Source organism: Mustela putorius, unplaced genomic scaffold (genome assembly GCF_011764305.1).
Source record: "Mustela putorius furo isolate JIRA1106 unplaced genomic scaffold, ASM1176430v1.1 tig00003932_pilon_pilon_pilon:0A:0A, whole genome shotgun sequence".
Lineage (NCBI taxonomy): Eukaryota > Metazoa > Chordata > Mammalia > Carnivora > Mustelidae > Mustela > Mustela putorius.
The window spans coordinates 8075380-8089787 of record NW_025422077.1 but is presented as its reverse complement, the minus strand read 5'-3'; the positions used below and the strand labels follow the sequence as shown (position 1 = coordinate 8089787).

At 40.2% G+C, this 14408-nt stretch overlaps 1 protein-coding gene across 1 annotated transcript in view; it reads right to left on the bottom strand.

Moving 5' to 3' along the window:
- SNX25 (sorting nexin 25) overlaps window positions 1-14408 on the bottom strand; it is a 123064-nt gene that overhangs the window by 33123 nt on the left and 75533 nt on the right. The window contains exon 7 of the mRNA XM_013058986.2: window positions 6050-6231. Coding sequence (XP_012914440.2) covers window positions 6050-6231 — 182 coding nt within the window. The remainder of the gene's footprint in view (window positions 1-6049; window positions 6232-14408) is intronic.

Here is a 14408-nt window from a genome sequence, read left to right as displayed (position 1 = left end):
AAGACAAAAACTTATCCCAAATGAGGGAGCCTGGTTGGCTCAGTCAGTTAAGCATCTGCCTTCGGCTTAGGTCATGATCTCAGGGTCTTGGGATTGAGCCCCATGTTGGGCTCCCTGCTCAAAAGGGAGTCTTCTCTCTCCATCTGCCCCTCCTCTGGTGCGAGTGCGCGCGCGCGCACACACACACACACACACTGTCTCTCTCTCTCTGTCTTTATTAATAAATAAGTAAAATCTTTTTTAAAATAAGAAATTTATCCCAAATGAAAACTGGACAAGGTCACAGCCAGACAGCGAAGTGAAACAGATATCAGTAACATGTCTTAAGGAGTATTTAAAGCAATGATTATAAGCATACTCACTGGACTTGAGAAAAGAGTGAAAGATGAGTGTCTTACATGTCTTACACAGAGATAAGGAATAACAAAGCAGAGACAAAGGGCTCAATAAACAAAATGGGAAACATGCTTGTAGGAATGAACAGCAGGCTGGAAGAAGCAGAGGAACAAATTAATGACCTAGAAGACAGAGTGATGGAAAGTAACCAAGGTGAATAAAAGAGAAAAAAAATGAATTATGCAAAATGAGAATAGGGAACTCAGTGACTCCATCAAATGTAGTAATATTTATATTACAGGTGTCCCAGAAGAAGAAAGAGAAAAAGGGGCAAAAAATTTATGTGAAGAAATAATACCTGAAAACTTCCTGAATGTGGGGAAGGAAACAGATATCCAGATCGAGGAGGCACAGAGAATCCCCAACAAAATCAACAAAACCAGATCCACATCAAGACATACTGTAATTAAACTGGCAAAACACACGATAAAGAAAAAAGTTTAAAAGCAGTAAGACAAAAGAAGACAGTTAAACCCCATAAGGCTATCAGGGACTTTTTTAGAGAAACTTTCTGAGCCAGAAGAGAGTGGCAGGACATATTCAAAGTGCTGAGTAGGAAATCTGCAGCCAAGAATACTTTATCCAGCAAGGCTATCATTCAGAATAGGAGATATAAGGAATTTCCCAGACAAACAAAAACTAAAGGAGTTCATGACCACTAACCCAGCCCTCCAAGAAATATTAGAGGGGAAATTGTGAGTATAAATGAGAGACCAAAAATTATAGTACATAGGTAAGAAACATCAAAGCAGTAAAAATGAGTATATAAGTATAAAATCAGTCAAGGAACTCACAAAAGGATGTAAAATATGATAACATATACCTAGAACATGGGGAGGAGAGAAATAAAAAATGGGTTCAACTTAAATGACCATAAATTTAATATAGACTATTATATGCAGAAGAGATTATATACAAACCTAATGATAACCATATATCAAAAACCACTAATAAATATGCAAAGAATAAAGAGAAAGAAATCCAAATACATCACTAAGGAAAATCACCAAACCATGAAAAAGAGAAAAACAAGAAAAGACCAGAGAAAATCTTTAGAGACAACCACAAAAGAAATAAAGTGACAATAAATATGTATCTATCAATAATTACTTTGAATGTAAATGGACTACACACTCCCATCAAAAGACAGAAAGGATAAAAAAATAAGACCCATCCATATGTTGCCTATATGAGACTCATTTTAGACCTAAAGACACCTGCAGATGGAGGGGCGCCTGAGTGGCTCACCCAGTTGAACATCAAACTCTTGATTTCAGCTCAGGCCCTGATCTCAGGGTTGTGAGTTAAAGCCCCACAATGGGCTCCACACTTAGCATGGAGCCTACTTTAAAAAAAAAAAGACACCTGCAGAATAAAAGTGAGGGCACAGAAGAACAGCTACCATGCAAAAGAATGTCAAAAGAAAGTTGGAGTAATAATATATTCTACTTATAATTATATCGGACAAATGGACTTTAAAACAAAGACTCTAAGCAGAGACAAAGAAGGACACTATATAATAAATGATAAATGGGACAAACCAAAAAGAAGATACAATTGTAAATATCTAGTGCATCCCACATGGGAGGATATATAACAAATATAAAGGAACTTTATGATGATAATAATGCACTAAGAGCAGGGGACTTTAACTCCCTCCTTATATCAATGGACAGATCATCTAATCATAAAATCAACGAAGAAACAATGGCTTTGAAGACACATTTGATGACACATTGGACCAGCAATGGATATATAATATATAATATCCATATATATATATATATATATATATATATAATAAATGTATAATAAACATATATTTAGAACATTTCCTCCTAGACCAAAAGAATACACATTCTTTTCGGGAGCACATGGAACATTCTTCAGAACAGATCACATGTTAGGCCTCAAAACAAGTTTCAATAAATAAATTTTAAAAAATCAAAGTTATATCATGCATCTTTACTTACCACAATGTTATGCTAAATGCTAATGCTATAACCAGAAATCAACCACAAGAAAAAATCTGTAAAGACCAAAATTACATGGAGGTTAAATAATATGTTGCTAAACAATGGATGAGTCAACCAGGAAATCAAAGAAGAAATTTTAAAAATTATATAGAAATAAATGAAAATAAAAATACAACAGCCCAAAACCTTGGGATACAGCAAAAGCAGTTCTAAGAGGAAATATATAGCAATACAGGCCTACCTCAAAAAGCAAGAAAAATCACAAATAAATAACCTAAACTTACACCTAAAGAACCTAGAAAAAGAACAACAAATGAAACCTAAACCTAGAAGAAAGAGTGAAATAAGACTAGAACAGAAATAAGTGATACATAATCTAAAACAAAAACCAAAACCAAACAAAAGCAATGGAATAGAATAATAAAACCAGGACATGGTCCTTTGAGAAAAAAATCAGTAAAATTGGCAAACCTCTAACTAGACTTCACAAGAAATAAAGAAAAAGGACTCAAAATCACAAATGAGAAAGGAGAAATAACAACCAATATCACAGAAATACAAATATTTACAAGGGAATATTATGAAAAAATACGTGCCATTAGACAACCTAGAAGAAATGGATAAATTCCTATAAACTACCAAAACAAATTAGAAAATTTAAACAGGCCAATAACCAGCAAAGAGATTCAATCAGTAATCAACTAAAACAAAACAAAAGTCCAGGGCCTGTTGTCTTCACAAGTGAATTCTACCAAACACTTAAAGAATTAATACCTATTCTTCTCAAACTATTCCAAAAAATAAAAGAAGAAAAACTTCCAAATTCATTCTATGAGGCCGCATTACTCTGACACCAAAATCAGATAAAGACACCACTTAAAAGGAGAGCCACGGGCCAATATCCCGATGAACACTGATGGAAAAATTCTCAACAAAATACTAGCTAAATGAATTCAACAATTCATTTTTAAAAAATCATTCACCATGATCAAATGGGATTTTTCTCCTGGGTTGTAAGGGTGGCTCAATATTCACCCCGAAACCACCCAACACCAAAAAGCAAATGATCCAATTAAAAAACAAACAGAAGACATGAAGATGTTTCTCCAAAGAAGACATCCAGATGGCCGACAGACACATGAAAAGATGCTTATCATCAATTATTATCAGGGAAATGCAAATCATAACTACAGTGAGAGATCATCTCACACCTGTCAGATTGGCTAAAATCAAAAACACAAGAAACAATGGGTGTTGTTGGTGAGGATGTGGAGAAAAAAGAACCCTAGTGCACTGTTGCTCAAAAAGTTAAAAATAGAATTAGCTTAGAATCCAACAATTGCACTACTGGGTATTTACCCTAAGAATACAAGAACACGAATTCAGAGAGATACATGCACTCTGATGTTTATAGCAGCATTACTGACAATAGCCAAGATATGGAAGCCCCCTCCAAGTGGCCACTGACTAATGAATGGGTAAAGAAGTGTACGCAAGCACACGAGTGTGTAATGGAATATTATCCAGCCATAAAAAAGAGTGAAATCTTGCCATTTGTAAGGACACGGATAATGCTACAGAGTATTACACTAAATGAAATAAGTCAGAGAAAGACAAATACCATATAATTTCATTCCTATGTGGGGAAAAAAGTGAACATTGGGAAGAAAACACTGCAGCATGAACATGAGAATTCTGCAACATTATCTAAGGCTTTCAGCCTGAAGCCTAAGGAAATAAATTTACTGAGATTAAACTGTTGCAACAGTAATAGGTTGCTCTTTTCCTAAATATCTGGAGAAACAAGTCAAAATGGAGATAAAACCAGATTAAGTCTACTTCTAGTAAATACTGCTGGATAACATGTACTAACATCACATTCAGTTCTCCTAAAATGATCTTCTTTTACATTTCTCAAGGTTTTCTTCTACTGTAAGATCTAAAACCACATCATCTTTTGACTAGGTGGCAAACTATTAGATGGGCCTTCTAGGTATATAAATCTCTAATCTCCATTGGATCACTTACCTTTCTATTTCATAACTGTATAGGACTTCTTTTTTTATTTTATTAATATATATTGTATTATTGCTTCAGGGGTATAGGTCTGTTAATCATCAGTCTTACACAATTTATAGCACTCACCATAGCACATACCCTCCCCAAAGTCCATCACCCTAGCCACCCCCAGCCCTACCCCACAACCCCCCAGAAACCCTCAGGGACTCCATCTTATACCTTTTGTATTCTAGTACCTTGCACTATAACTGAGAGAATGTGGACCCTCAATAAATGTCTGTTGAATGAATGAATGAATGAATATACGGGACACAAGAAGAGAACTTTTTCTGTGACAAACGTGACTAGGAATCTAAGAGTCCCGAGGCTGAGGAGAAAGGGAAAGAAGGACAATATTCAACCTGCCAATTCCACTCTCTCTCCAACATTCACCAAAAGGCAAGATTTTCACTTTGGACCACAAAGCCAAAATTGTAGAAATGTGTATTTACTAAGAGCAAAACAAACATATCTCCAGCGGTAAGGGGAGACCCTTCCATAAAATAAGAGCTACTCGGGGCTGCATTTGTGCCACTTGTCCAAGATGTTGCAGAAGAAAAACTCTGGCTTGTGTTAGTTGGTCCAAGGTCAAGCATAAACTATCCTGAAGAGGATCTAATGGTGACTGGGCCACGAACAAGAAAAAGGTCAAAGTTCATCTCTGGAATGAGAAGGAAGGTAAAAGTCACAGATAGGCATCTGAAGTCAAACCAAGAACTGAGTAAGAAAAGATCAAGAGACTAAAAACCCAAACAGGTGAGGTCAGAGGCTGTACCAGTCAAATTATAGTGATGGTAGCCTCTTTGTGACTAAGTGCCATGTTATAAAAGAGAGGTTTGGAGATTGCCTTGAAGTCTTGTTCCCAAGTGGTACAAACAAGCTCCTCAGGGAGTGCTGCTGCTGTTTCCTTCAACCCTAGCATCCTCTGGGTCTTGGAAGACAAGCTTGGGTCCTTGAGAGTAAGAACAGTACTGAGGTAGGGTTAGGACACTTTCCTAAGCTCCATGATTTGAAGACCCAGTATCAGACAGTCCAAAGTTTTGTTGTTGAAACAATCGCTGACATAGTATGGCTTAGTGAGAAAGCACTCAGACTGTGAAGCAACTAGATCTGGGTTTTTATCTAATTCTGACTCTTCCCACCTGGCCCTAGGTAATTCACTTAAACCAACTCTGTTTCTTCACTTGTAGAATGGAAATATCAAGAAATTCAAATTTCACTGAATTGTGGTGAGAGCTAAGTAAAATTATTTACAAGATGCCTTCTAGTCCATAGGTGGTTAGTTCTATCCAACTGGTAGTGGATAATTCGATTGGGCCCTTATAAATGTAAGTGCGTGCTTCAGGGTTTGTGGGTTAGGAAAACACACGTGTGCATGTACACACACACACACACACACACACACACACACATACCCCATGCCTACCTATCCTACCTGTTACCATTCACAGAAGTCAAGGACACCAAGTAATACAGATCTTTGTGAGCAAACGTGTGAGTCTCTGTTTTGGAATGTATGTCCTATGTTAAATACCAGAAAGTTAAAAGACCAGATAGGAGATTACATGAGTGTTTATAACGAACATGAAATGGTCAAAACAGAAACCACAAAGCTCTACCTTCTGGCTTTGAGGCCCTTCTCCCTCATCCAAGGCCCCCTCGTCTTGCTGGTCATAGGCAGGGCCTCCCAGGATTCGGATTCTCTTCTCACACTGCTTCTTTGCCACAGTCAGTTGGTTAATGTACCTTTTCATATTCCTGGCCCTTAGGAGATCAGCTTTCATTGCAGCAGTTTCTTTACCTTGAATGGGATGGATGGACAGGACCCAGTCAGAGGACAAGGTATAAAAAGGGGAACGTAACAACTCTGAACGAGACTGGTGTCTGATGTGGTATATTTTGAACAGTGGGTACTAAAGAAGAGAATTCATGCTAAACACACATATAGACATATATACTCTCAAATAGAAGTATCATTAATTTCTAAATATACCACTGAAAAATCCTACTCAGGCATGAAACATTTAAAAAAAAAAACACCTCATCTATACACTTACACTCACAATCAATGTACATGTGCATATGTGTATTTAAATATATGCATGTATCATGTATGCAGAGACATTCCTAAGCATGGAGTGCTCACTGTGTGTCAGGCACTGGCTAGGCATTTGGGACCCAAGACGAACTGTTAGATCTCATGGAACTTATAGCCTAGCAAGGCAGATACCCAAAGATAGCAACAGCAATTACGAGCGCATATGGGTTACAGAGAAAATGTGCAGGTATCCTTGAGCTGCTTGACCAGTGCTCCTGACCCAGGTTTCCCTGAGCAAATTACACTCAAATGAAATGAAGCAGTGGAATGTGGCGCCCAGGGAGAGCAGCAGGTGTGAAAGTGAAAGCCTTGAGGCAGGAAGGAGAGAGCCTGGGAGGGCGTGGAAGAGCCAGTGCAGCAGATGCAAGGGGGAGCTAGGGATCCAAAGTAAATGTGGAGGAGGCAGGGGCCAGAAGACACAAAGCCGTTTCGTCTGTTTAGTCCATAGAAACAACTTCGGTCTTTAGCTCAATAGCACTGAGCAGCGTCTAATGGGTTTTTAAGCAGGAGTATGTCATAAATGGATTTGTATTTTTTTTTAAGATTTTATTTATTTATTTGACAAAGAGAGATCACAAGTAGATGGAGAGGCAGGCAGAGAGAGAGAGATAGAGGGAAGCAGGCTCCCTGCTGAGCAGAGAGCCCTATGCGGGACTTGATCCCAAGACCCTGAGATCATGACCTGAGCCGAAGGCAGAGGCTTAACCAACTGAGCCACCCAGGCGCCCTGGATTTGTATTTTTAAAGATTATACAGGAAGGATTAAAAAAAAAAAAATTGGAAGGCAAAAGACCGTAAGAAGGCAAACCAGCTGAAGACCACTGCAGTAACCGAGGAAGCAGGTGCCTAAACCAGGGTCACGGCAATGGCAGGAGAGGGGACTGGAAGGATCTGAGAATGATTTTTTAAGAGAACAGGACTCTATGACTGACCAGACAGGAGAGGACAGGCAGCTGAGGACTGTAAAGAAAACAAAGGTATCAAAGACACTCCCAAGTTTCTGCCATGAGCAACCATGGAGGTGGTGGGGCCACTTATGAACCAGGGAACATTATAGAAAAAGCACGATTATGAAAGATCTTAAATCCAACCACAGACCATGTGGCAGATGATATTTGCCAAAGGTGCTCACGAGATCTCTCATCCCACCTGCTCTTTTCAGTCAGTGTTATTTTGACAACCTCCCTCTGAGAAATAGGGTATATGTTCCATTTTCTTGAACACAGGGTGGGTTTGTGATTACAGAGGAAGCAATGCCATGACTTCTAAAGTTAGATCGTCATGCGCTTAGAGCCCTAAGCCCTAAGCCTCCAGCCAGGAGGCCTCTGTGCTTGTGGAGGCCTAAGCAGTCAATGGAGAGATCCACATAGAGAGGCCCCCCAGACCATAGCCCTGGCTGGAGCCTCGGCTCACATTCAGCACCAACTTGGCACCATGTTCATATATCATCTAGAAGGGGAGGCATCCAGCTGCAGTCAAGCAGAGAAGAGTCATCCCTGCCAAACCTGCTCAAACTGCCAACTTGTGTACAGAAGAAATTATATTGTTTAAGACACTGCCTTTTGGGGTGGTTTTTGTAGCACAACAAAAGAACAAGCGAACAGAGTTTGAGGGCATTTGGCTCCCTGAGTGGACAAGTATTCAGCAGTTGATGACAACTCAAGTCACAGGAGGAGGTGAGACAACCCAGAGAAGACAAAATGGTCCCAGGACAGAATCTAAGTCAACCCTACATTTAATAGTGAGAAAGAAGAAGAAAAGCCAGCAAAGGAGAAGGTAAAGGAGAGATAGAAGATGAACGTGAGTATATGGTTTACAGAGAATCCAAAGAAGAAATTTCAGCAACACAGGGAAAACAGAATCTCCGGTGTGGTGCTGCACAGCCTCCTAATGGTCACCATACCTTCGGCTTTGCCTCCCCTTCAGTTAGCATGGCAGCCGAGGCTAACCTATGTAACGTATCAACCCAGTCACATCATTCCCCTGCTCAAAACCCTGCCCCACACCATTTCACCCGCAGGGAAAGGCTTTAAAAGAGGGCACAGAGGCCCTACACACTCCAGCCTCATCCTCCCCAGCTCTCCATAGTAATTACACCAGTTTCCTTACAGGCTCTTGCCTTTTTTAAATAAAAGCTTTATTGAGATACACTTCACAGACTATATGATTCTCCTTATTTAAAGTGTACAGTTTAGCTGCTTTTAGTATATTTACAGACCGTGCTGCCATCACCGCAATCACTTTTTTTTGAAGATTTTCATCACCCTCGGAAGAAGCCAGGTACCCATTAGCAGTCACCAAACCTCTCAGCCCTGGGAATTTTTATGGGGTTTTCTCTAGAAATTTGCCTATTCTGGACATTTCACATAATACATGGCCTTTGGTGACCAGCTTCCAAAACACACTGGGTGGCTCTCTGCTCAGGGCTTTTTCATGCCTTCCCTCAGCAAGGCCCTTTCACCCCCTCACGGCACCCCCTGCCCCCGGGATCTGCAAGGCTCATTTCCTCACCTCCTTCAGATCCTCAGTTCAGATCTCGGGGGAGCCCTCCCAGGCACCCTATTTCTAATAGCAACCCCAGCCTACAACCCTGCCTTTCTCCCTCTCTGCTTTACTTTGTCCATAGAACCTATCACCACACTTATATTCGACTTATTTATCCTGTAAGTAGGTCCTCATCAAGGTCAGCATTTTGTTTATTTACACACTATTGTGTCTCCAGCACCTACAGCAGTGCCTGGCAACACAGTGGGAATTCATTGAATATTTGTTGAATGGGTGAATGAGCTGTGTCAAGCATTCCTGAGAGGTCAACAAGCATAGAGCTAATATTTCTAATTATTCTAAGTGCTTACTATGTTTCAGGTATTGGCCTTCTCTAGAACTTGGGCTCTAAAGGAGAGAAACAGAGTATCCTCATCTCCCATTCTTCACTTTACTCTGACAACATTGTTTCTGCCCCTTCTCTCCACCAAACCTGTTATTGTCAATCACTAGCAATCACCATGTTAAATACGGTGGAGCATTTTCTTTAACATCTAGAATCAGAATTCTGACGGTTCTACTTAGGAGTTATCGATCTTAGCAAGAAGTTTTTAAGATTTAGTTCAAAAGCATTTACAGGGGCGCCTGGGTGGCTCAGTGGGTTAAGCCGCTGCCTTCAGCTCAGGTCATGATCCCAGGGTCCTGGAATCGAGTCCCACATCAGGCTCTCTGCTCAGCAGGGAGCCTGCTTCTTCCTCTCTCTCTTTCAGCCTGCCTCTCTGCCTACTTGTGATCTCTGTCTGTCAAATAAATAAATAAAATCTTTAAAAAAAAAAAAAGCATTTACAGTGATATGTTTCCTTATGTGAGCATTATATAATTTCAAGTAAAAGCAAAAAGTTTATACAATATTGATTTTCAAAAATGACTAAGTATTTAGTCATCTCCCTGTGGATAATGGACTGGCTTGGCATATACAACGTAGAAGCAGGACTGGGATTGAGGGAAGGCTTCTTTTTCTTTTTCTTTTTTTTTTTTTTAGTGGGAGAGAGATGAGCTGGTTTTATTGCTGATGAGAAGGAATCAACTCAGAGAGAAAGCCAAGTGATGATGGGGAGTGGCATCCAGAAGACAGGTAAATAGAGGGCTCTGGGAAAAGGCCACCTCCTCCACCACAGTAACACAGAAGGCAGAAGAGATGGGCACACCTACAAACCAAGTTTGAAGGCTGGTGGTTGGAAGCTGGGGCCATTCTCCTCATATGGTCTCCATTCCCCTGAAGTAGTGAGTGAGGTTATCTGCTTACAGTGAGATAAGTAAAAAGGGCAAGTGTCAGAGGCCTGCAGAAAGTGGGGAAGTGGGAAATCCTTTATGGAAAGGAGAAGAGCAAGCTCACTACAGAAACAGTGAGATTGTTTCAGGCAATGTTCGGGGGCTAGGTGACCACTAGATAAATATAAATATACCTAGGCAGACAGATCACACCTTCTGAAAGGGAGTCATAATGTGGTCGGCTCAGATTGGAAGTACCCGTAATAAAGGAAGCTGGATTCTGCTTCTTGGTGCCCCTGAAAATGTTTTATAGAACACTTTGTAATGTTTTCTAGAACTCTTCTGGAGTCCTCCAATCCCTAGAATGATCATTACCTCTCTCGTGTCCCACTTAGTCAATTTGTGCAAACCCTAAAACAATACCCGAGCAGGCTGAACAAATTCACTGAAAAAGCTTAGATGAGTACCACAAAACATTTTATCTTTCAGAAGCATATTTTTTCAGCACTTAGCACAAAGGGTAATAGGCTGACTTCAGATCAACAGATTTCCTTGTTCCAGAGGGTCTGACAGATATTATAGGATGACTTTTCTGTATGAGCACCAAGGAAATGCTTTCGACTTTAATAATAATTTTTTAACTTGTCCTATACTTAACTAATAGGTCCTGACCAAAGAATTAATTAACGCAAGGTTAATAATAATAATTATGACAATCTAAAGAAGAAAAAAATAGTATTTCCAGAGTTCCCTTAGTGGGAAAATAAAGGTGAATGTAAGTCTGCCTCCGAATTAGTCTATCACAAACTAGGATGTTTTCTGTGGGTAACCAAACGAAATAACATGGATTGGAACAGCTAATTTTTCAGAAAAAATTTTTCATTTTTATAACATAGATATTTAAAATCCAAATGTTAGACATATTAAAATATTCTAAAGTTTGGGAACAAAATAATTGCCTTTTATAAAATAAATCTAGAGCGGAGTTTTAATTTGGGGTTAAGATGGGCTAATAAAGAGCCACACATAGAAAGGAATCGACACACATTTATCAACAACCAAACTCTTCTCTTAAGAAAGCATAAAAGCCTTTCTAAAAGCACAAAAACTAGAAGCAAATTCCAAAAAAAAAAAAAAAAAAGTAATAAAGAGAATAAACCTTCATCTAAAACCCAGCTGCAGGGCTGAGAAGAATATTCTCGTGTTCTACTTGAATGTCGCCTGCTCACGTGAACACAATGCCATTGTCTGATCACAAAGCTTGTTGCTAACAAATTCGACAGCAGCTTGTTGCTTAGGCAATTCTGTTTATTTCTGCCTCGGAAGACTAATGCCACGTTCGGTGCTAAGTGACTAACGTGGAACTCATGTAGCCCTTGTGTGTGTCGTGCCAAAACCCTTGTAAATCCAGCGATGCTCATGAATGTGTTCTGTGACCTGAAAACCCATTCAGTCAGGAAATATTCAGGCCATGGAAAGTAAAGGCCAGTGGGTATGTGACAAAACACTGTGGCCCCGCTCAAGCCAGATTCACATGGCTGGCTCTCTGGAGAGCATGAGGGAACACTGCATTGTTACAAACTGGTGAATCACTCAACTGTTTGACCTAGCTTTAAAAAGAAGGCCAAGAAGATGAACAGCAGCAGGTGAAACAGTGAATGGCAGTGGTTCTTGAAACTGGTGCCAAGATGAACACACAAGTGATCGAATATTCTAAAGCAATTAATTATAAATATTTACTGTTCTTCCTTCCAGATAGACCAGATTCTACTGAGGCCAGAACAAAAGGAAATGGGTTCATTGGGTTCCTCTGCTGAGAAAAGAAATTCAGATTACACATTGGGTGAATGCTTTTGGCTATGAAGACATTACAGGAGACCTATGGACAATATCTGCCACTGCTTTCTGCTTTAAACCTTCTGTGCATGACAGAGTTCTTCCTCAAGCAAGTGAAGTGTCTAGCAGTAAAATACAAACACCAGGGAGAACTGTTAGGTACAGGTTCTAATGAAGCAAAGGAGAGTGAAGTCATTTACAGTGTAAACTAAGGACTCCAGAAATAGCATGAGTACAAGTGAATTAACATGGCCCCACTTTCTTTTTCAGGTCCTAGAAAATGTCAGGAGCAAGGTATTTTTTCTTTCCTCATAGCACGCTACCGAATTCCAAGACATCTCCTGCCAGGAGCACTCTCAGCAGGCTGACTGGGGTGTTGATGGGTAACAGGGCAGGGGTTCTCATCATCAGCACTGCTGACATTCTGGGCCGGATAAATTTCCTGGGGGCCATCCTGTGCATTGTGGGATGCTGAGCAGCGTTCCTGGTCTCTACCACTAGGTGCCAGCAGCATTCCTTCCCCCAGATGGGACAACCAATAAGGTCTCTGGACACTCAAATGTCCCTGGCACCCTGAGGGGTGGGGGTTGGGGGTACTGTGCCCTGCACCCCCACCCCACAAAGAAGTACTAATACAGCGGTACAAACTTTGTGATGGTTAAGACAAGTCTGCACACTTGCCCCCTTCCCCTGAGCCCTCAACATGTGGCTCTCCTCCCCAGCAGGCCTGCTTTTGACCCCCAGACCCTTGAGGTAAGGAATTAAAGTTCCTCACCAGAAAATATTGGGCCTCCATTCCTCAACTCGTGTCCATAGTGACAAACTAACAATCATTTGAATCTTTCTGGTACATGTAAATAGGAGTTTTAATAAACCCTCTTGAGAGGAGGATTCAAGGAACAGGTATGCATTTACCTAGGGAAGAGTCAAGTTCCACCATGAGAAATGGTGTTCGACTTCTTAACATGAAACTAGCAATTCTCAGCAGTTACTAATCATCAGCAATTTCTTCAAAATTATCTGAAAATCACCTCAGAAGTTTCCCAGGAACTAAAATATATATATTTATCTTACTTTTCAACTTGAGGCCAGTATGTTCTTTTTCAAAAAGAACAAATGGAATTTTCTTACCACATCAAACACCTGAATTTCAGTCTGAAGTGTCACTCCACTTTAGCAGAAAGCATACTTGAGGAATAAGCAGAGTTCACAGCAGGAGCTGGTGGTAGAAGTACTCATGTTATAGTGGAAAAGACTACAGAGGGCTGGTAGTGTGACCTAGCCACGCCTGGTCAGGGAGGCTTATAGTACACCTTTTCTTCTTCCTTTAAATGTCTCAAGTACTGAAACTTCGAGCATTTCCTTTGGTTTAAAGCCCTCCAACATGCTTACAATACATTTTTAAAGTAATAATGCCATATCAACTAAATCCACACAAGACTAAGAGAGTCCTGCTCCCAAACTGGAATCATGAGTTGAACAGGCACAAGACATACACTTAGAACAGAGATCCAGCCCAATAATTTGTTAAGTTTTGAACAAGACTTTCATAACATCTACCCATGAGAGTGAGCAGTGTGGTGGGAAGAGACCAGGACTAAAAATCAGGAGACCTGGGTTCAAGTTCCAAATCTATATGTGACTAACTAGTTCTAATTATACCAGGCATATTATTTACCATCTCTGGACCTAAACTTCATTTGTTTAAATGTGGGTGCCATCATATGTGATGATTAAAGTTTTCTTGAGGTACAGAGGTGGTAAGAGGACTGGCTATAATGTTTTGGGACTATATAGAGAGTAACGGAAGTGCCCTGAGCCCTTAGTCCCTCCAGGCAGAGGACGGAGGGGGTCCAGGGAGCCAGATGGGATGCTGGAGAAGGGATAGCAGAGGTTGCAGTACTCAGGGTATGAGGGCTGGGCAGGGAGAAACCCTGGCAGGGGCCCCGGTAGCCATGGGCTGAGGTGTCTTCTAAGTTTAGGTCATTCATAAATCTGTTTTTCATGATAAATCTGTTTTTATCAAATTACTGCAATGCTAGAAAATCAGATCACATCAAAAACACAAGGAAGGAGAGTGAGAAGTCCACTAAAGTCTACAGATTAGCTCCCTTCTTTCAATGCATCTTTAAACGCAAGATCAGACAAAGAAGGTACATATTATCTTTATTAAAATAATTCCTAATATTGGATAATGGATAGCATTATGGTTCTTATCCATACACATATGTAATATTTTCTGAAGTTCTTCTATAGTTCTACTTGATATATTCAATTCCAAAACTATT